This window comes from Cinclus cinclus, chromosome 9 (genome assembly GCF_963662255.1).
Source record: "Cinclus cinclus chromosome 9, bCinCin1.1, whole genome shotgun sequence".
NCBI lineage: Eukaryota > Metazoa > Chordata > Aves > Passeriformes > Cinclidae > Cinclus > Cinclus cinclus.
In genome coordinates this window covers 4,197,143-4,223,437 of record NC_085054.1, presented here as the reverse complement: position 1 = coordinate 4,223,437, position 26,295 = coordinate 4,197,143, and the positions used below count along the sequence as shown (strand labels likewise).

Genomic DNA, 26,295 nt, shown 5'->3' with positions numbered 1-26,295 from the left:
AAAAAGTTATTTGCTGTAACAATGATTTTTGTTAAGGTATAATGATTTTTTTGAATAAATAAAATAATTGGCTTCAGTAGGGGGTTGTCAGCAATTACATTATTTTTACAAGGTAGCTTATTTCATACCAAGTGTGAGTTAATTTGTGGAAGTATCTGGTCTGTTCTAGTGTGTAAAAATGTAGCAGACTGTGCTTTGACTCTGGTTTTAATTGTATTTTCTTTAGGTTACTCACTCCATTGAGATTGCTATAGAAATTCTGTCTTTTTCTCCAGGTTGCCCCCCCCCAGCCCTCCCCATTCTACAGAAAAGGTCCCAACAGTGTACTAATATATATGTATTTCTCTAGAATCTTTCTCATGGTTGTCTTATTTAACAGATACGTATTTTTTTAGTAATGTTGGAAATTTGACTGTCAGCTTCTGTTACTGGTGCCTCTCAACCTGTTCTCTGTCTGCTCAAAGAATAGAACGTTGGAGAGGTGATTGCTCTCTTCAGCTGAATCTTCCTGTCTTGAGTAGGGTGGAAAACTTGTTGAAATTTTTCAGAGAGTGATGGGAGTTAACATGCTCAGCTCCTACACCATTAGGCTCATTTGAAAAACCAAGCTGCTGCCAATTCACAGTTAATTTTCCCCTGCTGGCTGTAATAAATGTATCCTGACCAAATGTTTCAGGAGTTCCTGGCAGTATAAGCTACAAAAAGAATACTCCCTGAAGAGCTGGAAAGCTGAAATAGTTGTTTTGGGGGACAGAAAGGAGAAGGTTCATTGACATTTCAGTATTGTGCACAAAGACCAGCATTTGCATAGTAGTCATGATGCAGATGTTGTTTAGATTGTAATAAAAAAGGAAGATGCTGTTTGTTTTTGTTTTTTTTTTTTGTGAGGAAAAGGTACACGTGTGTGTGAAAAAAAAATTAGTTTTTGTCAATGATAAATTATGACTCTTCTGTGTGAGGCATGAAGATTTGCATCTAAAAATCCAGAGAAGTCTTCTGTATTAATGTTTCAGGAGCAGTTATTTGGATAGCTACCATTCAGCTGCTGACTGATGGGAGGTACTAACTTTACCTGAAAAACCCTCATGGAAAGCAATTCACTGATTTCACAAAGAGCAAAATTAAGAATTAATTTTTTGCCCTAAAAACTCATCATACCTCATAAATGCTTAGAAGAACACTCATGACCTGTGCATTTTAAATATATTACTTCTAAGGGTGTTTTCCTCCTGATTGCTGTTGTGTTCAATCCACTTTTTCAAACTGTCAACAGAGCAGAATTGCTCTGAATGCTTCTCCTTTTCACATACTTCCACTTGGAGTAAATGGATCACAGTATGCCAGTGTTTGCCCCTTAATCCCTGAGTATGGAAAATGTTGATTTAGGTAGTTTTCCATTTAAATTGAATTGTGTGTGTTGTGCAGGAGTAATTGCTGCAAGTGAGAATGTGAAAGGAGTAGGTGGTTTGTACATCCAGGGGGCTTTTTTCTTATTAGGCTTTTCATGTATTATTAAAAATGTAATGCTAGAGCTGGACTGCATCTTCCTCCAGTCATCCCAGGTCTCTGGTAGCTGTGCTTGCAGTGTGATTTTTTTTGTTTGTTTTGCTGCAGCAATATTCACTACCATTTAACTCTGAGTAGTGCCTGAATACATACTTTGGTTGGTTTTTATTTATATATTAGGAATTTTGCAGTTATATATGTATCATGCTATTTCTTGTCTGGCATAACAAAATATATATTAATTGTTATCATGATTTTATTAAACAAGCCATATTCAAAGACATTAGGAAAAAACTAATTTTTTGATAACTTCCTGTGTTCCAAATATGAAGTACATCTGGCAGTATGTACACATTGTTTGTGCTGGTGTGACACACCTGCCTTTGAATGCAGTGCAAGTAGAAGAGTCTGGCTTATTGTTCACAGTGCAATTCGTTAATGGCTCTAGATGGGAAATGAGCATCTCACTAAATGGAAGTCTTGGTCAACCTCTGACTCTTGCCTTAAGGCTTTGAGAATAGACAATATGAAAAAAAACCTCATCTTCTTTCCAGATGGCTGAATGCTTGATGTGTCTTTATGTTTAGCTGTCATTCAAATGTGAATGCTGTAGTGATTATAAGTGTCCTCCATTTTTCTGGTTTGAAATGATCCCTTTTATGCATTGTGTGTTTAGAGATTAACTATTTGGCTTATCAATATGGATTTCAGAGTAAAAAAAAAAACAAACACCCCAATGATCGTATAGCAAAATCCAGGATGCTGGTGTTCATAAGCAGACTTGATAGTGCAGGTCTTAGTTCCATGTGCTTTGGTGCAGACAAAAATAGTTTTGAAATAGATTATAGTGGACTATTAACATTCTGCAAAGTGGTGTTGTTTCAGTTTTGAGCCATCTTGTGTGTGATAAGTTTCATGCAGGTGGTTTTTGTTAGTGAAAAAATACTTTTCTGCAGTCTGGGAAGAAAAAGTTTGAAGGAGGCTTTGTGGGATGGAGTTTCTTTTAATTGGGAAGAAAAAAAGCTAGATTTAACTTTTAAAATGTGAGTTGGAATGGTCATGTGGTTGAGTTCATATTTAAGCATACAAGCTACAGTTTAATGGTCAAACTGTTAAATACTGCCGTAAGCTGAAGCGCACCTAATAGATTTTCAGGCTGCTTTCCATGGGGGTTTTCTGCATGTTTCTGTTTTTGAGCCTAACATCATAGTTAGTGTAAGAGTTATCTTTACTAATGCAGCCAAAGCTGTTGCAGGCTTTGTAGGAGTCCAAATCACTTACTTTGTGAACATTAGACCAGTAAATCCTGATGTTATAGTTGTTTTTTTATTTTTCTATTAACTGAAAATGGCAGTGTCCTTAATTAGTAACCATTTAAAGAGGAGAATGAGCTACTTCATTGTATGTGCTGGTTTCCTTTTCAGGCACTGCATATAGTGATAAAATTTCTTGGAAGTACACCCAATTATTTTGCTGAAAAGCCTTGAGCATCTTGTGGCTGAGCTTGTCAGCCACCTCCCCTCTCCCTGTTTTTGTGTGTGAGAGTTGGGAACCAGGTCTGTCTCTTACTGGGAAGGGAACTGTTGCTCTGCAAGTCCCATTGACAGTGCATTGTGCTGGAACATTCCTATAACATGGTTAGGATTGAGCATTCTTGTGAATAATGGCTATGTTATGTCCACTCAGCTGCAGGTATTTTCAGCAGATCTTTAATTTTACTTCTTAATTTCAGTTGGTGCTTGAACATGGCATAGCATGTGGAGCTAATGTATGTAAGTACAGTTCTGGAGTGCAAAGAAAATGAATGAGGTAGCTGACTGAAAAGTAAATTGGACTCATTTGTGTCAGTGATGGATGGCATCAAGCTGCAAATGAAAATGAAGGTTGTAATGGCATCACAGGACTGATGCAAAATATATGCAAATACAGCATTTAAACAAGTTTGCTTACCAGCTGTTTTCATTTTTACTTTACTGTGGGATTGTACTGCCTGGATTAAAGTTGTGGGAGGAGGGGTTTTTTCCATGTGGCCCTTTTGCAAGCTGTGGGTTGGAGAAAGGTGCTACCAGACAGTAACTGAAATATGTGCCTCAGGTGTCATTTTTCACATCTGGGCTAAATGTTGTACTTGAGTGACTTAGACCTACCTGTCTGTTCGTTGCTTTGCAGTGACTTTGATGCTGCCTTGTTTTTTCCTCTGAAATCTGTGAAGATATTTCTTCCCAACTCTTTTGTGATTCTGTTTTCCTGAAGACACTTGGAATAGCAGAAGAAAGCAGCCCTTCGGGATAAAGGCAGGGCAGGGTGAACCCTTATACACATTAGCAGTATTAAATTTCAATGAAAAAAATGGATAATCTGACTCTTTGCTGTTTTTTATCTGGCCAAAATCTACTTTATGCATTGAAGTTAGGCATATGGCATCAAGTTTTGGTGATACACTAATTCTGGCATGTTCTGTATTTCAGTCAGGTGAAGGTAGAAGTTGATCTCAGGGGCCTTGCTTGGGTTTCATCCAGTTCCATCACTTGGCTCTGGTATATTTGCTGTATCTTGGAAGTCAAATACTAAAACTTACCCACATTGTGCTGTGATGATAAATTTTATGAATATAGCACAAAATATGGCAGATTATATAATAATCCCCCCAATGTAATATTAAGCTGCTAAATATTTGTTTTACTTTTTAAACTTCCTGATTACTTTCTTTTGAACAGTAGCCAGAGCCACTGAAGCTGGCTAGGCTTGATGGAATCAGGCAGTACTTGACTGTTTGTTGTGTGTTCAGAATATTCTTGACCCAACTGTTTTTTCTCACGGGAAGTAAAGGGAGGAGGGAATCTGGTTATTTAGTGTTTCACTTGAGAACAAAATAGGGTACAGCATCATCTAGTAGACCTACAGACCTTGCTCTAAAACCTGTGTGGTTAAACTCCTTTGTTTTCCTCCCTGCATGGCCAATTTTGAGTCTATTACTTTCTACCACCACCTTTTTTTTTTTCTCCTTTCTGTTTTCGTTTGTAATGAAACTACTTCTGATTCAAAGGGGTTCTTCTTAGATCTTCAAATGCTTTTACTGGTTTGGTTATTTAAAACTACCCTGGCTGTCTCAGCATTTTTATAGCACTGGGCCTAAGATTGTCCTTTATGGCTTGATTTTGGGACACAGTTGCTGAATGTACTGTGTAAGGTGATGTATTTGAGTGAGGAAAGAGACCCCAGGTCCCCACTGAACTCCTCTCTAAGCAGAGAAATGAGCTGTGCCTGCTAGGAGATGTTCAGAGGGCATGGGGAGGGTTGGCTAAGGTTGACGTGGGCAGTGGCACCAGTGGGAATTGCTAGCACTTCTGAAATGCATCAGCTTTGGACACATGAGAAGGGAGTGGTGGTCTGGGCCCTGGCTGGTCATGGTGACACTACAGATCTGGCAGTCTTTGGCAAAATTCCTCCCCAGTCTCTGGCTGGTGGTTGACTCATGCAGGAAATAGGGTGGAACTGCAGCAGGAAAGTTTTGCTGTTCTCTGTGGAATTCCAAAAAATATCTAATGGCTTTCTCTGAGGAATTACGGATATGCTTCTATAGTTTGCTACGATTTTTTTCTCACTTGAGCTTTGTCTAAAGCTCAGTTTATGTTAGGGTTTGACAGGATTCCAGCATGCTTGGTCTGCATTGTCTTGCAGGCATTTGTATTCAGTTTTGTTTAGAGTCTGGTGTTACTCAGTCACATCTTCGAGGCTCCCAGCTGCTTCTGATAAGCAGTCCTGTGTCAGCTGCAAATGCATTGATCCCTTTATCAAAGAAAGGCCCAACACTTGCAAATAAAACAATCTTTGATGGTTTCTAGATGCAGGGCTGAAGTGCTGGCTGCCATTAGAGATGTGAACCATTTATCATTTTTTGTTGAAGATTTGGTATCCTTCAGTGCTGAGTTTGTTACAAACTTGAGTTGTGTTTATTTTCAGCCAGCCTAGTTTTTATCTGTATACTGATTTTATATCTGTGTATTCAGCTATACTGAATGACTTGAATTTAAGGCATCATCAGGTTTTATTGACAAAATAATAGCATTGTTCTCTCACTTACCATGGACTTTACTTTTCAAACACACTACTCTTATACACATGCCTTTCTTACTTTCTGGAGTTTTTTCCCCCTCTCATTCCTGTGTGAAAAATGTATGACAGTTTGAAGGAGTATATAGTTCTTTTATAGTTCTGTCTGCCGACTTAATGTTGGATTTTGAGAAATCATGGGTGTAGTCCTTAGCCCCCTCAGTGTTACATTTAGGTAATCAAACAAACAGCCAGACTCAATGCTAATTAATTACTTGCCAGCTGGGCAGCAGTTTTCTTATTAGCATAACAATACTGCTCTGAGTATTGTATGTAGTATTTGACATGGAGGACTTGGGACATGAAAGGTAAGCCTTAAAATCTTGTTGATTTATTTAGAGGTCTTTTGTTCTGGAACTTCTGTGTTAATTTGCACAAGGTTGAGTCTTTTGTGTTTCTGCATTGTTGAAGCAGTCTAATGGACTTGAAAAGCTAAAGGATATTCTTAGTTTATAACCGAAGATCAGTTTGCACTCAGATTCTCACATTTGTGTAGTTATCTTGGATTCAGTGGCTGGCATACAGTGTGATCCAGTTTTAACTGAGGCTTTGAAGGGGATGTTTTGTCTGGTTGTTACAAGTGCAGTGTGTAGATCTGTGTCTAAATGTGTATCTCCAGCTTTCTTTGTAAAACCAAACCAGGCATACTTGGTCTTCACTGAAATGGTCTTCTTAAATGTTGGACTGTGATGTAAAAGTGGGCTATGTGATCCTCTACTGATGTATTCTCTGCATCATATTTTATTCAGGTAATGTTCAGACAGCTATATTCAGAGAGTGGTTTTTCATTCACATTCAGTATAAAATCAGAACACCCTTACTTTTGAAGGGTTCTAGTGCTGCAAATCAAGTCAAAGTTGGAGTGCTAGTTGAAATAATCTGGGTAATACTGAATTTATATATGTGCTCAGAGAAATAGAGAATTCCATGATTGGGAGATAACAGCAGCTTTTTCTGTTTTCCTCCTCAGACTGAATATGGGAGATAGGTACTTTTCCCCCTGCATATTCAACTGTCAGGATAAACCAACTCTTTCTTCTTTCTCCTTGCTGATTACAGTGAAGTACCTTCCCTGCCTTGTGAAAAATGAAGACTTTATTATTAGTACATAGTCTAGTAATCTCTCAAAACGTAATAATGTAAAGATGGCTAAAGGACAAGAAGTCTAGTCCCTCTTTGCCAACACGGTGTCTGAGAGCCAGGAGAGACTCGCTGTCCTTCCTTCTGCTGCGACCTACGGCACGCAAGCGTCCAGTGACTCGAGTGCAGGAGTCCTATTCACTGTGCTCCCCTTTGTTTGCAGCCTGTGTGAGGACCTGTCACTGTGTTCATGTTCTGTCGTTTGTCTACCAGGATCTCAGGCCAGGATCTTTATCTTCAAATGTGATCTGGGACACTTTTAACAGATGACACTCTATAGAACATATGTGCTGAGTTCCTTGTAGCTCACATCACCTTGAGACCTCTACGAAGTCTGAGCCCATCTTGCTATAACGAGGTGGCTCTTATAACCAGTATAGCAGATATATTAAGCTTTGAGTTTTGTCTTCCCAGGGAAAACAAAATGTGTTAACTGTGCATGAAAATGAATCAGAGAAGGGAAAACATGCAAGGATGGGTTTCAGACATGCAAAATGAAGTTGAAGACAGAAAGAAGTGATCATCAGTCCTTGCTGTTGTGTTTTGAGTACTAGTCATGGTAGTACTTGGCCCCATTAATTTGTCAGAGCCTAATAATTGGAAGATGGCTAAAGATCAAGAAATATTCTGTGTCCCTCTGGGATTAGGGATTGACTAATGATATTTTGGACCATTTAGCATGTCAAAGATAAAGCTGATGGTGATCTGTACTTGTGCTGTGTCAGGCCTCATTCCAAAGACTAAAAAGAAGCTCTGCTTTTTGCTTGTTCATTGTGCCTGGGAAGAGCAAGAGAAGGTTTTTCTGCTTTTTTCCAGGATGGATAGCAGGTTGTTTTTGTTGGAAATCTGTGGTAGTCCAGAGGCTTCATGCATGAATTGTTTGGTTGTCTATTTTGTGCTCTTGCATTCCTTAAGGGCCAGCAAGGCAGTGTGACTGGGCTGTGCAAAAACTGCAAGTGTATTTAAGTATTACCATTAAAAATTAAATAACTGAAATGTATGTTAAATATGAATAAACCCAACCTTTCTGACAAAGATGAATGTTTCTCTACTGACCTGATCTAATTAGTTCCCTTTTGACATCACGTTTTTAGCACCTTCAAAGACAGAAACTTTTAAAATTGAGTATTTAAAGTGATCTTTCGTAAATTACTGTTTTTTCAGAACTCCTTGTCTACCTTCTACTGTTTGGCTTTATCACATCTAATCATGATGTCAATAAAAGTGCTTGAGGGAAGAATATGTTTTCCACAACTAGTATTAAGGGAGAAAATGAATTAATCTGAACAAAAATTTAGTACGTGTGAAAATACATAGAATGAGATTTATTTCTTTTAAATGGCTTGTTTACAGTGAATAGTTTCCTCCATTATAGTTTGAAAAGAGATCCTTCTAAGCAGCAGGACAAATTGTGTTGTTTTGAAGAAAATAATCCTCACCTCATACTTTAATATTTAATTTATTCCTTTTAGGAGGAGTAAAATTTCTTCTGTGTTACCTTGCAGTGTGAAGAAAGCTTCCTAACCTATCTAAAAAAATCAAAATGTTGTGCTTTGGTCAGAAGCAAAGCGTCATGGGTCTAACAACTTAGACTAGCATTACTTCTTGTGATCCTGTTTTGGTATGAGGTTTGAAAGCTTGTTAGACCTGCTACATTTATTGTGAAAAGTGAAGAGCTTTGTCTTCCATGTACTCACAAGTTTGATTGCTTGGGTGAACTTTTCTGTTCCCTGTCACCTCCCAGTTAAGGTAGAATTCCTCCCTGGAGATTCTTTCTTGTGTGGCTTTATTTTTATAGTACTGTATTTCATTTGGAGAACAGATTAGGAAGCATCCCTTACAGTCACCTTTCTAAGACTTATTTCTGCTGTATGGCCTTCTGTGTTTTCTGTACTTTTATTTCTGGATGCTTAAAAGCAGTTTCTCTCTGAGCAGACTACCTTGTCCTTTGCCCTTGCCTCAGCTTTAATTTCTATCTTTGAGCTCACTCAGTATAGATCTTTCTTAAATATTAATAACCTGAGAGAATGTGTGTCACTCCAGCTGGTAGAAGGCTATAAAGAAGTTTTCTCTTCTCTCTAGCATCTTGTGGCATTTTCACTTCTCATGCAAGTGGACTCAGTTTTGGTGAAGGACAGCAGTAGCACTATGAAATACACAAGGAATTTTTTTTTACTACCTCACTGTGTTGTAGTACGTGTCTCTTCCTTGTGTTAGCTTAAAGATTTCTCCTGCTTTTGAATTTCTAACTGGAAAAGGATTAAAAATGTGTTAAAAATGTTGTGCTATAAAGACACTGCACTTAATTAGAAGTAAGACTTATTTTTTTCAACAGTGAGACTTAGAAATTTGAGCTTGTAATGTACTCTGTTATATGTAATGTAAACTCGGCTCTGGAAGCTTCCTGAGCAATGAAACCTTAAGATTGCTTTTTCTCTATTTTTTGAGGTTTGTGAAAAGAAGACTCAATTTCTACTCAGTTAAAGTGTGTGTGTGTAAATATACATATATATATGTGTGTGTGTGTGTGTGTGTGTATGAAGTATACTCATGTACTTCCTGTAGGGAGGCTTATTCAGATCAGGTCTGTGCCAGGAGCTGCTGCATTCAATAATGTCTGGAACAGGCTTAATCTCTTGGTTTGTACAGAAGCTTCTTGTGGTTCCTTTTATTCCCTAGAGGTGTTAAGGCTGTAACCTACACTATTGTATGCAATGATACAATTCTACATCTGTGCATATGAAGAGAGCAGAAGTGGTGGTTGGTTGCCTGCTGTAAGGACGGTACGATGCATATTGGGACATTTGGGTTTTTCTTGGGGTTTCTCTTAGGTTGTACAAGGACATCAATGCACATAATGTTGTTGTGTTGCTGAGCTCTAGCTGTTCAGCTCCAGGCTGTGATAGTCTGTAGCGTGCAAACATTTGCTTTGTGGTCAGCTCTTGAAAACTGATTTTGAAAATTCAGTGTTTGTATTGCTGTAAAAACTGAGCCCTACCTCTACTGCAGCCCAAGGTTGCAGCCCTGTTGGTGGCAGTTGAGATCAAGTTTGAATAGTACCACTTCAGGCTTGTTGGAAATGGTTTTGATAAGGAAATCCAAAATGCTTAAGGCTGTTCTATTTCAATGATCAACTTTGAGAAGGATTTGGAGGTGAAATTTGAGTCTCTGACCAATCTTATCCATATGTTTCTCCCCAAGTTGCTTTTTGTGCTCTGCTCCCCAGGCTGTGGTCTGAGAGTAACTAATATTAGTGCTTTTTGGCAGTGTGTAATGATACATTGTGTAGCCTTAAAATGCTTACAGTAATCATTAAATACTACTTAATATGTTGAGCTATTGCATCACATTGCACTTTTGTTATCTAAGAAAGATGAAGTGGTAGAACACGTATTTTACTGACCTTGACCTAAAATAATACCCCTTTATCAGAAAATGCTTTGATTATGGAATTTTTGGTTCTACTTTTACGCTGTCTAAATGACAGAAGACAGTGTGGCCAGAGGCCACTCCTTCCCCCAAGCTTGACCTAGCATTTGTTCCATTGTTGTGTATGTGGAACAGGCATATGATTTCCATTTTTATGCTGTATTTTATTGAAGTAGGCTCTAGTGAAGCATTAATGTGAAGGTGCTTCAGAAATAGTAGCATGAGGAGTAATTGCTCAGTCGGTCCTATTTGTCTTGTTTTTTTTATTTTTTTATTTTTTTTTAATTAAGAGCACCCTATTGTTACTATATTAAATTAAAAATTCCAGTATAGGGTTTGGTATTAATTTTATGCATTCTGCACAGCAGAACAAGATACAGCATCAAACAATAGTTAATTGTGAAATTGTTAAGTGGTGGTGTTTATTTTATATGTCACCTGAAACATATTTAAACTTTGTAGGATTCTCTTGCCCATTAACAGTCAGAAATACCCAGTGTGGACTGTAACATTTATTAAGTATGTTGCTTAGTTTTCAGAAAAGGAGACTGATACTTTTCTATCCAAATTGGGAACAAAAAGAATTAAGACCGCACTCCAACTTTCTGGTACGTTGAAAATGTGCACCTGTAGATTTATATAAAAGCCTAAGAGTAAATGGGAGTGCTATAATTATAGATTGATTGGCCTTTCATTTGAATGTGTGTGTTGACGGAAAATAAATATGTAGAAGAATTCTTGAACCTGTTTTAGACTATTTAAACAGTGATGGTGTTGTATTAGGTAGCAACAGCTGAGTCAGGATTCTGGGACAACATGAATGTCAAGCCCGTTTTTTTAAATTTATGACACTTCTCTGCCTACATTGCACTTGTGCATTCATGTGACCTGGCTTTAATTTAACATTTGGTAAATATTTGCATAGTAATTCCTAAAGTGTTCTCCCACACATAAAGGAAATGATGATAAACAGCTTTTAAGTGGCTTGATGTTAAACACAAACATGACTTGCAGCCCTAAGGTAAAATGCACATTAGAGTAGCTGTTCAATATTCATTTGCCAAGTGCTGTTATGAATTATACCAGGTAACTTAGTCATACATTTTCTTTACCTAGATTTTTACAGGTTTGTACCTCAGCTGAATTTCTGCCGAAGGGTTCTATACTGTGCTTTAAGAGAACTACTCCCCACTTGTTATGCTAGGATTTTTTTGGAACTCTAGTTGTGTTTTCTTCAAGATGAACTTTGTAACAGAGGAGCATTTAGGAACACAGATAGATTCAGGTAACCATATCTGAATGCTGCTCAGGGCTTCTAGGCTGCTGTTAATGTTTTATTTTTAATAGAGGCTTTTTTGTCTTTCAAAACGAACTGTTTCTTTTTAAGCATGTCAACTTTTAATGATGATGATTAAGAAGATACTGTGAATAATCATTCTAGACTCTGTTATTCATTAGAATAAGATTTCAATCTCAAGCTAGAGAAACTTAAAGAAGCAACAATCAGCTAAAAAAAAAAAAATCCCAAAACTTGTCCTAGTATTTTAGAATACATTTGTTAGACTTTTTTACTTTATATGTCATAGCTTCTCAGCAAGTGCTTTCTCAGTAAATATGCCCTTAATCTCTTTCCTAATCAAAAATGTGGTGTTATCCAGCATTTGCTGCTTTCAGCAGGTAAGAGACATTATTTCACTGGAGCTGTCTGGCACTGACCCTTCACACAGCCTGTCATCTCTGTTACTGGGTTCTGACTTTCAGACCATTCAGAAGACACTGTAGAATCAGCAGACTCTGTTTTGCAAGACTTCCAGTCGTCTACTTTATGAAGTGTAAAGTTACTCTGTTATTTTAGAAAGGCAGTCTGCTCCCTAGGAGTTTTAAAACACGTGGAAACCTGAAGTGCTCTTGATGCTCCTTTTGTTCTATCATAGTAAAGCATAAAATAGCAATTATCCTTTTCCTGAGCAAGTTTTATTTTCTCTGGTAATGATCATACCTTGGATGTACCACAGTTATGTTTTGGACCCAGTCTACTCCCTTTGAGCTCTAAATAATGTGCAAAATGTGAGTTTGTGCCTGTGCATGTGGATACAGTGCTGTTTGGAACTTCAGATACTCATCTTTTACATCTGCTGGTCGTTCATGGCTTAAGTGGTGAATTTTCTAAAATATTAATGTTTTATTTAGTGAAGCTGTCTGGATTCTTTGTGCAAGTAAAGAAGCATGGAAGAAACTGATGTATAGATTTTAGGGTTTTGGTTTATTTTTGGTTTGGGTTTTTGTTTGTTGTTGTTTTTGTTTTTTCTTTCATTGGATTTTTTATGTTTTGGGGGGAATTTTTTTTTTTTTTTTGCATGGACACTTTGTATCCAATGCATGGCAGTGTTTGGAGTTCATCCAAAGAACAGAAAATGTTCTCTGACTTGGAAATCTTTTTGAATGGCTGAGTGGGCTTTCTGGTCAGGTGAACCTTTTGTAACTTGTGTGCAGGGAACCTCCTCTACCGAGGCTATCTAGCCGTAGTTACTATTTGCTTCATCAAACAAGTTCATAAAAAGCTCCCTGCCCCCAGCATGGGTTTTTAGCTGTCAGGAATGAAGTTCATGTAAGCTAATGAAAGAGTTCACGTTTGTATTTCTGAGGCAGCAAGTACTGGGTCTTGCTGTAGTGTGTGCTGGTTGCTGTAACTGGGGAGTCCTTGAGATCTGAAGGCCACAGTGTGTTCATCCTGTGTGTGCCTGAGCCACAGTGTGTGTCTAAACCATTAAGAAGTATTTTTCTTCAAAAGAAACTCTTGGCTCCTGCTCTGCTTTAGTTCTTGTACTTCAGTGTGAATTATCATTGTTTTCTTCTAAAGCATCTTACACTGGCTACACTTGTTCCAAAAGGTTGGTGGGGAGTGGCATCTTCTGTTCTTTGACACTATTTTAGAGATGTTCTCTTGATATTGCCACTAACAAAAATAATTAAATTACTGTATTTGCTGTGGCCCAAAGTAAAAGAAGGTTAGGAATTCGTTACGTTTAATGTAGATGAGGGTGGCTGTGTGTCTTGAGCTTGTGTCCTGCCAACTTGCAGCATTCTATTGGAACAATAGGGTTTTGCACTTGGTTTTGCTTTGTTTCTGTTTCAATGACACATCTGTGTTGGTGCAGCTACTGAATCACAAATAGAAGTGAACACTGAGAGCAAAATATTCTAATCAGCTGTGTTTTTTAACTTCAGCTTTATTCTTAACAGTTCAACAGCATAATACATACAGCAGGTTTTAATGTATCTTCAGCTAAATAGGTTAGCTGCAGAAATTTGCCCAGTTCAGAGGAGTGATTTTCAATTATGCTCTTTTAGTGCTGTTAACTATTAAAAGTTTTGTGGTTGCATTAGTTAAAAGATTCAGGAGGAACATCTATAGCTACTGATGTGTTCTGGTTTCAGAGTATCATAGTTTGTAAGTTTGTTGGTAGGGTCAAACTACTCTTTTTTTCAAGGTATCTGCATTAGGTAAATTGTATGATCTAAACTAACCTGCTTATTTATTGCGTAAAGGTACGTTTCTTTTCTGCCTTTTCATCTTAGAATTTTACAGTTATGGTAAAAATCCCTAAGCCCTAGGCTTAGGGATAGAAATTCAAGCTGTAATAGCTGTCTACCCTTCGTCACTTTGCAGAGAAAAAAGCATATTAATCTATGCTCTTAAACTTTGTAATTTTGAACATGTGATAGATACCTGGAATGAACAAACATAGGCTATTTCACAAATGCGTGGTTTCATTGCAAAATGGAATAACTGTAGTAAGAGGTAAATTAGAGATGAAATGGACATGATAAAAAATAGACATATTTTTAGATGCATAATTGTGTGGTCATGCAGCCGTACTGTTTATCACAACCTTCAGTTGTGGGTCATCAGTGGTCATCTTTTTTTTTTGTTTGTTTTTTTTTCTGAAACATTTCTCAAAGGTGTGTGTGTGCATGCCTCTTTCCTGGCCCTCAGTTTTAGCATATTCTGGCCACTCTCTGTAATATTTGATGGAGGATTCAAATACGCTTTATAATCCTAACTAGGCATGTTTTCTTTCTTCATTGTGCTGTAGCAGATGCAAAGTTCATCAGTGCTGGTACCACGGAGTGCTCAAACATGTCACTGAGACTCACTGAGCTGCCATGTGCTCATTAAACCACAGTAACTGCTCCTAGGAGGATGAGTCTTAACCAAGGCAGTTCAGACATAAACACCACATGGGAGTTGTGTACACAGGTAGCTGGTATCGTCTGGGGGCAGTGGCTGCAGACTCTGTGTCTGCTCTCTGCTTTTCTATTTCCCATCAGGGAGAATTTGCTGTTGAGCAGTACACTCTGAGCCTTTTGGCTTCAGGGTCAGTGGAATGATGGCTGAACTCCTGGCTATTGAAGTGAAGCAGTTAATAATGTATGAAGAAAGCATTAATTTTGGAGAATTAATGTGATCCCTGTTAATATAGTACACAGTGTTGCATTGGAATTTGCCACTATTTATTTGTGAAAGCAAACTAGGATTTACTTCTTTGTTTGTTTGTTTGTTTGGTTTTTTTTTTTTGCCACAATAGATTGTCTGCCTCCTCAGAGAAAAGAAATGATGGATGCGTTTTATGTATCTAAAAATATATGGGTACACCTCCCCACAACCTGTCAGGAGTGATGCACGTCCATCCATATTTATTTATTTATTTATTTATTTATTTATTTAAATATTTCTGCTGATGATAACCAAAATAGTCCATCTATAAAGTATGGTAAAGCAAAAAGAATTTTTTTTTTTACTATTTTAAATCCACTATTCAAACTATATAAATATTGATAAGGAAATAAAAATGTATGTTTTAAAGACTTTTTGTGTAGTGTTCTGTAGGCATTGCCTTGTTTTTCATCTCTGGTTTTCATTTGCTCTCAGTTTCAATTTTGAAACTTGGTGGCTCCAATCTTCTACCTTGTGACTATACAGGGAAAACAAGTGGGACCCGAAACTGCTCTGTCTGACAGCTCTAAAATCAAGGGTAGGTTAAGAAGTCTTGTATCTGTCTTACAGGATCCAGCTTCCTGGGTGAATATTCACCACCTGGAGTACACAGATGGAGGAATCCTGGACCCAGATGATGTGCTGGCAGATGTTGTGGAAGACAAAGATAAGGTAGAGCTTGTATGAAAGTATTATGTGTCTTTTTTCAAATCAAGAATGCTGCTTTCTCATTTCTTGGACATCTGGCAGGTGAAATGGATGCTAAATATTCTTAAACACATCTGCCCATGACTGCTGTAACTCTCCCCTTCTGGAGTAGGATGGGGGTGTGGGAAGCATGACCCGAGCAGTGTGAAGACAAGCCTAGAAGTTCACTCAGGACTTAACCTTTTCAAGCTCTGTATTTCTTTTTATTTCTATATTCAAATAGCATAGTGAAAGAATGTGATTTTTACAGGACTTTTTTTCTTTTTTTATGCCACTTAAAATATCTTATATAATCTCTTCCATTGCATGGAATTAAGTTTTTGAGAATCATTCAGATGTCATGGTTAAGTGCAATGAAATAGATAAATCCTGTGATGACAAGAACAGCTACTTCAGTTGTTAAATTTTGGGAGGAGTTCCTATGATTTCCTACTGAAAGTCTAAGCAGGCTACTTATTAATTTTAAAAGCTGTTAGTCTCTAAGTTTTAATTATAAAAGACAAATTTCCTTTCTGTGTAGAGAATTAGTAATTGCAGAGATAGCTCTTTTAATATTATTTGTAATTGTCGGAAAATTTAATTTTGGGAAACTTACTGGTGACTTATTCAGCATAGAGGGGGAGGAGTATTATTTATAAAACTTATCTGATTTTCTTTCTTTTTTTTTCTTCATAAAATCAGAGGAAAAAAAGTTTAATGGATTTAAACTGAAGATCCAAATACAGTATATGCCTGTGCTTTTAGACAAATTGCTTTGTCTATTTAAAGTGCCATATGCTTGATGACTTAAAAATAATTCAGTATATTGCAAACAGAGTTGCTAGTTTTGTATGCTGTGTTGATTTTTCAATTACTTAACACAAAGCAGAACATTTTTCTTATGATTAATGCGATGCTGCTTCATTGTATCTTAGAAAATTGTTTAGGGTGTACTTCAGTGTCATTTGAGGGTGGTTTGTGTGGGAATTCTTAAAAACAGTGGAACTCTTATATAATCTTTATCATATTTGTGTTTCTTGCTTGTTCATATTTACAGAAATTGTACTTAGGACACCTTAAGGCTTCTTTTTTTCCCAAGAGTGTTTGGAGACAAAAAGACTGAGTTCTGAATTGAACAACTGTGTATAAAGGATAAGACCATGAGCATAAGATGTCATAAAATGAGATGTTACATCAAAGAGAAATGTTTTGCTGGTCTCATTAGTTAAAGAAAATTAGTGTGTGTACTAGGATTTCCTCTATTTAAAGTACTGATAGAGGAACACTTGTGGAAATGTGAGCATCAACGTGCAGAACATTTGATTGCTATGCAGTTTTTAACTTGTGACCAGAGCTTTTGCTATACCTTGTTGGTGGCTGTCGCTGGTTGAGTATTTGCAGCTGAATAAGCTTCTAGGTCACAGCTGTGGGTCTAAGCTTCCTCAGTTATAACAGTGCTAAGTGAGGCCCTGGGGCTGCCTTGGGGAAAACTTGCTGGGAAACTGGAATCTTAGTCTTTGAAGTCGTCTGGTGTGGTTTAAAAATACAGCAAACTCCTCAATTTCTCTTCCTCTGATGACTCAATTACCTGGCATGTATCATTATCATCTTGTCTTCAGAATGGTTTGGTGAAACAAGGATGAGAGACTTGCTGAACAGAGCAGCTGCAGTGAAAAATCGTTTTGTTTCTTTTTTTTTTTTTAAATTAAAATAAGGGAGAGTCCTGTAAGGGATCTGCTGGTCTGAGAGGCTGAGGAATTCTTTCATTTGAGAGTGGAATTGCACCCCATAGCCTGTGTAAGGAGTTGTCCATACTACCTACTTACAAAGTTTGGTATAATCTGATATCAAAGAACTAGCCCTATAAAAGACTTAAAAATAGTTTTGGTAGCTTTACTGTGGCCTGTTAGTCTTTGAGCCTTCACCAGCACTGTTTCTGAGAATCTTTACTGGGGGACCTTTAAGCTTTGCAAAAAAAAGCGAGGAGATATTCAGGTCAGATTGACCTGCTATCTTATTTGGTGTTTAAAGTCACTGAATAGATGAAGGAATTTTTGGTACATTTATCTGTGCTCTGCTTGTCTTTGGTTATGATTATCTGTATGTGTGGCAAATGAATAGGCCACAGGTTTGGTGCTCCCTTGTCCTTGTCATCCTTTGCTGTGCATCCAAGCCAGTGGCATAGTTTCACACTAAGGCAGTCACTCTCTAGAGAAATAAGCTCCCACTTAACCTCGGTGCCTTTAACCAAAGTTGTGTTTGGCACTGCTGACCATCAAGCTCTTCGTCAGTGGCAGAGGAAATGCCTTGCTTTTTGAAGAGATAATCTGCTCTAGATCATACTTTGATAGCAGTAAATTAGCACAGTTCCTTCAGAGGAAAATGTCTTTGCTAATCTATTGAATTCTTTCACTGTGGCAACAAAACACTGAGAGTGCTATCAGATATAATTTATTTGGAATTTCAAAAGCTTTTCACAGTCCTTAACAATAGACTGTTAAGAAAGCACAACTACTCATGAGGTAAGTAGCAAGTGCTGTGGTGGGTTAGTGAACAAATGAGAGGGAAGTAAAAGATGGAATAAATGGTGAAGTTCCAGCCCTGAAGTAACAACGCTGGAATGTGTAATGCCCATCACTGGGAGTGGCAGTGATTTGGAGCTCTGCTTACCTTAACTTCCTGACTTCCTCTTGAGCTCCAAATTAATCAAAGTTCAACAAATAGGCAGTTCACTGGATGATATTAAGAGCTGTCAGCTGCACAGTCATGCATCCTGGACAGAGTGGCATTTTTTAATTGCCTATAAAACAGATATAAATTAGTATTACATGTGCTTGGTAAAGGTGTCATGTGAAAATGCTTTGGAAATTCTGCTGGCTGAGAGTCCCTCTTGCTGCTGTTGCCTCAGCAATAATCTGTGGCCTGAATTGGATGTCAAAGCTAGTTGACATAGTTTTGTAGAGTAGCTTTAAAATAGCTTGTTTGCAGTGAGTTATCCAGCAATTGGTTCATGTCCTGACAATCTGAAGAATTAATTAAATTCCCCAAGTCTCATCAATTAAATAAGAACATGCTATTTAAATTGTCTGGTTTGAATGTTGAAGTTATAAATGGAGTCCTCTTTGGATACTGTTCTTTACAGATCTCCCACTTGAAGTGAATTCTTGAGCAAGAAAATGTTCTGAAAAAAATTTCTTTGCTGTGTAAAAGATGGAGTACAAAGTGTTTCCCTTCGTAGCACTGTGTACATGGAGCCCTGTGCTTGGCAAATGTCTTAAATGCATAAACTTGATGTCCCCATCTAGACTTCCTGCTGAACTTTTCTGTGGAATCGTGTTTTCATATACTTGCAAACACCTGGGGAAGCTAAGAGGATGTAATGATGGCCTGTGTTAAGTTTGAACTTGCTTTGCTTATAGGACAATAAGCTTCCTAGATCAGACCAGCTCTTCTCTCTGAAAAAGTGTAGAAGTCTACAGGCAAAATACACTTCCAATCAGACTTTATATGTATATGTGTTGATATTTTGACAGGATTAAATGCAAGCAAAACATGTTTACAAGTGTGCTTTTCCAGCAGAGCCCTTCTGAAGTAGGAGATGGTGGTCTGCTGTCAGAGTGCTGGAGTTTTTCTGGGTTGTTTTGATTTTGTTTTGTAGATACTTGTCATGTGTTTCTTTGCTTTTGTGTCTTTTTCTTGTTGCTTGGTGCTTCTTGGTTTTTGTGGATGCCTTGTGTATTGTTTCATAAGACTGTTTGCAAGGGCAGTATTGCAGTAGCTACAGTTGAGCCAGCAAAGCTGCTGAACATTTTTGTAAAGATACATTTTCTGATCAGTGCTGATGGCAAAAGATTAGGCATTTCATCCTAGGAGGTGATGTGGTGATGTGGGTTGAAGCTCTCCAGAGAATGCTGGCAGCTCAGCTGCTAATGGTGGGGGGTGCTTTGTGGTGTGAGGTGTTTTTTTCAGGAGTGGAAAGAATGAAAAAAAAAAAAAATTGTGATGGGCATTGTGCTGACACTGAAATAGCAGGATACCAATATGATCTTAGAAATTAGTTTTTTCTTGGATATCTCCTTTGTTAAATATAGATGAGTAGGGTTTTTTTTTAACAGCAGCAGAAGCTTTTGAAGGACAAAGCAACGTCAATGTAATGCTGAAATAGTGACACTGTTTCAAGATTTGTAGTGACTGCAACTGTCATTTAAGTGTTTCTAATGATGATATCAAGCAAGTGGTATGAATTAAGTGTAGCTCAGATACTGATTTTAGCTAAGCATTTAATGAAATATTAAATAGGAAAATCAATGAGTTCTTTATTCTCAGCTCACTACCAGCAGAAATGCAGTGTTGAGAAAACATGTCTCCTGGATGGTCTCCAAACACTAGGGAAAGCTGCTGGCTGTTCAGAATGGCTGTTGGGCCCATGCATGTTCCTGGTAAGAAGCTCAAGATCTGGCTGAAGCTGTTGTCACAGATGCTAAGTAACTCTGAAGCCTTACCTGCAAAGGCTTCTGTCTGAAGTATCTTTAGTTTCAGTGATGGTTTTGCAATTGTGAGGCTGGTTTGGAGAAGTTTTTTTCAACAAAGTAATAAAAATGAAGCAGATGTGAACTTCAAGACTGGTATAATTATAGAAATGTTTTTCCAGGTAGGAAGACATGCTGACAGATGTGTTTTCTATCAGTGGATTTGGAAGTTTTCTGTTGTTTACAGGCAGGTTTAGTCACTGGGAGGGATGGCTGTCTGGGTTTAGTACTATAGAGCAGTTATTTTTTGACCTGGGTTTGACTTGGTAGACCTTCTGGGCTGTCAGTTCGTCTGTGAAAGTGATGTCCTACTCTAATGTGCCAGGTGTATTTAAATTATAATGAGCTAATTCCACCTTTGATCAGTTTCTATTCTATTCAACCATCAAATTCCTCACGAAGCAGAGAAGTAAATCAGAGCCACAGTAACCCTTAGGTAAATACAGAAGCTCTGAGTGAAGACTACGGGTTGATCAGATCTACATCAAGATGAAAAATGGCAAAATTAAGTGAGAATGAGAAGGGGGCTAGTGGGTAGAAATGTCTCAGTAGTTTAAATAAAGGATGGGGGAATTCTGAGGCTGTTTCTTCTCACATGGAATTACAGCATTGCTGCTTTAAAAGCTTCTGCTGGATGTTGGTGGCAGAGGCCTCAATGCTGGTTTGTTACCTCCCAGTGTGTCTGCAGAGCCTGTGAATGTCATGCTTTGCAGCTTTTGTTGTTGTATGGCTTCATTCTCAGATACATAATCCATGCAAGTAATGCACACTGAAGTTAGAGGAATTCTGTTCAAATTCTAGACTTCTGTCAAATTGAGCTCTCCAGGGTTTTGTAGCTTTCTGATAACTGGGGTGTAGAATAGAGGGGCTTTTATTCTGCAGTTTGTTGTACAATAGTATATTGTACTTGTTTGGGAAAAACAGGAAGAGATGTGAGATTTCATTACAGCTGAGAATTTTTACCTATTAAAGCTTATGCTGCAGTGCTTATTTATTTATTTATTTTAAATGTGGACTCCTCTACAAAATATTGCATATGAGGCAAATTTCCCTTGGGAGAAGTTTTAAAAAGCCCTTTTTTTATAAGAATGTGAGAGAGGTGTCTGGTAGCACAGAAAGCACTTTGATGCTAGTTTCATGTAGTGTGGAGGTAACACTGGAAGTGTGCAGTGGACACAGGATAGTTCAAAATGGTGTGTTATAACTTGGATGCTCTGTGTCTTTCATAAAATCCGTATCGAAAAGAAAGAAGAATCAAAGAAGAAAAAATTGCAGCTTTTCTTCCTTGTGAGGTAGTTAATATTGCTCTGGTCTAGGGCTTTGGCACAATGTTTTATGACATTTAGTTGGTTAATACCATGGCCTATTATTGCTCTGTGTGTGGTTTTGCTGACTGTTGAACCGGCTGCAGGAAATACACACTTCAGACTTCTGACACTTAGTGCTTGTGGCAGAGTCTTGGTTATGCTTCTGTAAATTTGGATGCCTTTTTGGAAAAATGGGTGTCCAGAGGCAGCCAATTTTGAGGTTTAATTCCTTGCTGCAAATGAGGTAAACCAAGGGATTAGTAGATCAAAAATCCTGATGTGATCAAGATGAGGAAAATGAAGTTGCAAAGATTTGGCAAAACTTTTATGTAAGGTCTGCTGTTCTTTGATTTGGTTTTAATGCAATTTTATTTATTTTTTTTTTACCCTTATTATAATTTTTAAGTTGTGGTTAGTATCTCTGTGTATATTCTACACATAGAATATGTGTAGCTGTTTGTGACTCTTCCTCATTGCCTCTGGTTTTGTATATGCATTTTGTGATTTCAATAATAAGATACTACAGATTGCCAGAAATCTTAACGTTTTATTAGCAGAAGGATAACTAATAATGCACTCTTCTTTCAAACCCTAAATTGTAAAATTAAAATGCATTTAACTTCTAATCTGAATAGCATGTTTACAACCTCCAAAAGCATAATACAGTATTAACATTTCATTACATTTGGAGTATTCCATTTCTTCCTTGTGTAAATTCTTTGTAATACATTTCAGCTGTTATTTCCAATAATCAGAGTTATTAGGATATGAAATTGTTATTACTGACAGTGTTTATTTAAATATTCATATCTGGTTCTGAGTGATGAAGTTATAAAGACAAAACAGGACTGTTAATAAATACTCCATGCTATTTCTGTTCTGTCAAGGGAATCCCAGTAGAAGCTCTTCAAGTGTCTGATGGTTAGTGATACATCATATGTCCACAAGGAAGGGAAGTATTAGAAAAGGCATATTTTAAATAATACCTTTATCCTTGTTAGCACCTTAAGGTGTGGAAATGTGGGATGCAAGAAAATCCAAGAACAAAACAGGACATCTGTCCTTTTGGGCTGCATCAAAGAAAGCATTGCCAGCAAGCTGGGGGAGGTGTTTCTCCCTCTCTAATCTGCTGTCATGGGAGTCCATCTGGAATACTGAGTGCAGGTCAAGATTCCTCAGCACAGGAAAGATGTGGACCTTTTGACTTGAGGGAAGGAGCACCTGTTCTATGAACATAGGGTGGGAGAGTTGGGATTGCTCAGCCTGGAGAAGAGAAGGCTCCAAGGAGACATTGCAGCCTTCCAGTGCCTGAAATGTCATAAAAATGAAGGAAACTTTTTACATTGGCAGATAATGACAGGACAAAGTAAAAGAGGAGACAGATTAGATAGCAGGAGCAAATTCTTCAGTGTGAGGGTGGTGAGGCACTGGCACAGGCTGCCCAGAGAAGCTGTGGATGCCCATCCCTGGAAGTGTTCAAGGCCAGGCTGGATGGGGCTCTGAGCACATCCTGGTCTGGTGGATAGAGTCCCTGCCTGTGGCGGGGGGTGGAACTGGATGATCTTTATGGTCCCTTCCAAATAAAACCACTCTGACTTTTTCATTGCTTGTGATAATGGCTTTTCTTGTCATCTTGGCAAGGCTTTTGGACTTGTCTAAAAGGACAGCACTACTGATGCTTGCTAAGAATTTCCACTGAGTTTATCTAGGGTTTAACAGTTGTTCAAAATTAGCCCAACGAAAAAAGGTGTTGGGCCTGGGGTAATTCCTACAGAAAAACTGTAGACCTTGATTTGCTGGCCTTTCAATGAACTAAGATGGAGTTTTGTTTTTGCTAATGACATAATAGTATGCAAACCAGTCAAGCTGCAGCCTATTTTTAATAAAATGTTTTCACGCTTTTCAGGAAGAAAAAGCTTCACGCAATTTTGAGCCAGTGCTTGTTTAGGAAACAGATGTCTGATCTCACTCTTGTGTAGTAGGGTATGCTGGGAGCTACCATATACATAAAAATATATTAAATAAAAGGATATTTTGGTAGGAGTTGGCCTGGTAATTTCTGACATAGGGTCTGAACTGTAAATACCAGGGGGAGGGGGCAAAAATAGCCATCATTAGTACTTGCTAAGCAACATTTTATTTCAGTAATGCACTGGCTTTTAGAATTCAGATTATGAAGCTTTGCATTTTTATGAAATTTGTTTTAATTTCTTGCTGTAGAGATGCCATGCATTATTCAAGATTATAAAATGATTTGGATTTCAGGAGCATTTGGATTTGCTGATGAGGATTTCAAGCTGTGTAATTAGAAACTGTATGCACATGGGTTGGAAGTTCAGAACTCATTAGCGTAATCATTAAAATAACCATTTTTAAGTGTAGTATTACATTCTGGGGTGTGCAATTACACTATCATGTGCTTCTGGTTACTGGAAACATTCTTGTTATAAACTTCAGTTCTAGCAATATGCTTCAAGATAAGTGCATAGCTTTAAGAACAGACACTTGGTCAAATGTTGCTTAGGTTATTTAAGAAAATTCAGTTTTATAGACTTAGAGCCATAACATGGTGCCTGTATGCATAAATTTACCTCCTGTTTATCCTAGAAGAATTTATAAGCTTTTATAAATTTCATGCTGTATAATGTAATTTTTCTTAAAATATAGATATCTTGGAACATTTTGCAGGAGTTACTTATTGCAGCTCTACCTACTTTAACAGTAGTGTGGGCATGAAGGTTCCTGCCAGATGGACTCCACAGTTTGTTTTATCCAGTGTAATGTTTGTGTTTGAACATTCTGAACTGTGAACTCTTTCTCTGAACATGTGTAACCACCAGATTTTTTCCAATTGTGATAAGTATTCCATAAGTGTTATTTGTTTCAGGTATTAAAAAAAAAAAAATTTAACCATGACCATATAGATCTGTGACACTAAAAATATTCCTGCTAGTTTTGCAATAGAATCTCTATTTAAGTTCTAAATGGGAGATTTTTGGAGTTAAAATTCTCTTTATGTAAGAGACATGTAAATCTGGAACGTGTGCTTTTCTAGTTTGGTTTTCTTTTGATTCCTCTATCTGATTAGTATTTTGGCTTTTCTTATATTAAAAGCACAGAGCAATGCAGAAGGTTTGGGACCTTCTCTCTTTTTTGGGGGTGTTTAACTGTAGAGCCATGACACTTTCTCTTGACCTGAAAATGTGTTTTGTCATCTGGGCACTAAGTACTGTAGCTAATTGGTGATCTGACAAGTGAAGCTGTCTGTTTTGTGTTTCTTGCACAATGGGGGTGGGGGGGAAAAGGTCATTCTAAGTGCATCTGGCCACAGTGAACTGAATGAACGTTCAAATTTCCTGCTTAAAAGATGCTTTATGTAAGGATAACCTGGTGGAAGATGTATACTCCTTCTTAGTGATTTTCATTGATGTAATAAGTGCTTGGAATTCTGTTTACACGTCTTGATGCTGAAGTGCCTTTAAGCACACGCATGTTAATGCTTACCAAGGGAGTAATATGATTTGTAAAATGCTGTAGCCTTGTGGTGGTAAGATAATTTGGTGGGTTGTCTTGCTATATGAAGTAAGCTGAGCTCTTAACTACTTCCACATAGTGGTTTAATTATTATATGTTTTGGAAGTGGAGAGAATTGGGGTCATTCAGCCTGGAGAAAAGGTGGCTTTGGGGGGATTCATTGCAACCTTTCACTGCTTTAAAGGGGGCCTATAAGAAAGGTGGGCACGAACTTTAGCAAGCCCTGTTCAAATAGGACAAGAGGTGAGGGTTTTAAACTGAAAGATGGCCAATTTAGAATAGATGAGAAGGAAGAAAGTTTTGACAATGAGGGTGGTAAAACAGTAGAGCAAGGGTATTCAGAGAGGAGGCAGATGCCCCCTCCCTGGAACCAGTGCAGGTCAAGTTGAATGGGTTTCTGGGCAGCCTGATGTAGCTGGAGATATCCCTGCCTGTGGCAGCAGAGTTGACCTAGATCACCTTTAAAGGTCCTTTGCAACCCAAGCTGTTTATCATACTGCTACATGGTGTGCCCTATTTAGATTGCATAGGAATTGAGGGAGGGGGTTTTGTTCTGTTTTACAGTTGGGGCTCCAAAGATTCTTTTTTACAAGGAATTAAATACCTGCTGTGATATACCTTGTTTCCCAGTGGTGAAGGACAAGTTTTGTGTTGGTATTTGATTACTTTTCAGAAGTGACTGTGTTCTGGCCTAATGAATTTTTGTTGGTCTGTGTACAGTTTTGGGAGAATGCTTCAGTGTAGTAAGTTTTCCTTATTTTAGATAAATACACAATTCCTGTATCAAATTCTGTTCCTCTAAATCCTGTGACTCTTCCCTCCAGGAAGTTAAAGCTTGTTTAAAGTTTGAAACACTGGTAGAAATCTCTTATATTTCTTATATTAAATCGCTTATATTTCTGCAGTTGCAAACAATTTGGGATTTGTATTTTGGCACTCTCCATTTATAATGGGGATGGTGTACTACTGAGATGCCTGGCACCACTGCTATTGTGAAAGCAAATACCTCCTACAGGTATTAAAACAAAACCAGCTCAATTCTTGTGTGCAGGTTTGAGACATCAACACTTATTTTATTTAGGGCATAGTTGACATATGTGAGGAAAATGCATTGTAAATCGCCTTTGAAAATGCACATATAGAAAGAACCTGGCATACGTGTGCCAACTTCTTGATGTATGCAATGGGTTTAACAGAAAGTCTTCTCTGCTTTAACTTCAAAAGCCAGAGAAGGGCACTAGCTCCATGCTTCAGCTCAGGAGGCAACTTTGTGGCTAAAGCATAGCAGACTTCTGTTGAAAGTGCCAAATAAATGCGAGTTAATCTCTTCCTTGTAGAGTGGAGAAGCTGATGTGTGTGAAAGGCTGTGGGGTTAGAGACCAATGGACCTTGGATGTACCTGTTGTACAGTAAATATCTTCTGAAAAGGTGTAGAAATAAGAGAATATGCCTTCATGGTTTTTGAGAGTTCAGAAGTATCTTCTGCAGAGCACCAGAACACTGTGTTCATAAACTTCTTACAGGTTTTATGGAGGATGGTTAACCTGGAAGG

At 37.9% G+C, this 26,295-nt stretch overlaps 1 protein-coding gene across 1 annotated transcript in view; it reads left to right on the top strand.

Moving 5' to 3' along the window:
• Nucleotides 1-26,295, top strand: part of PARD3B (par-3 family cell polarity regulator beta) — a 390,492-nt gene that overhangs the window by 10,200 nt on the left and 353,997 nt on the right. Inside the window, exon 2 of the mRNA XM_062498095.1 lies at nt 15,257-15,358. Coding sequence (XP_062354079.1) covers nt 15,257-15,358 — 102 coding nt within the window. The remainder of the gene's footprint in view (nt 1-15,256; nt 15,359-26,295) is intronic.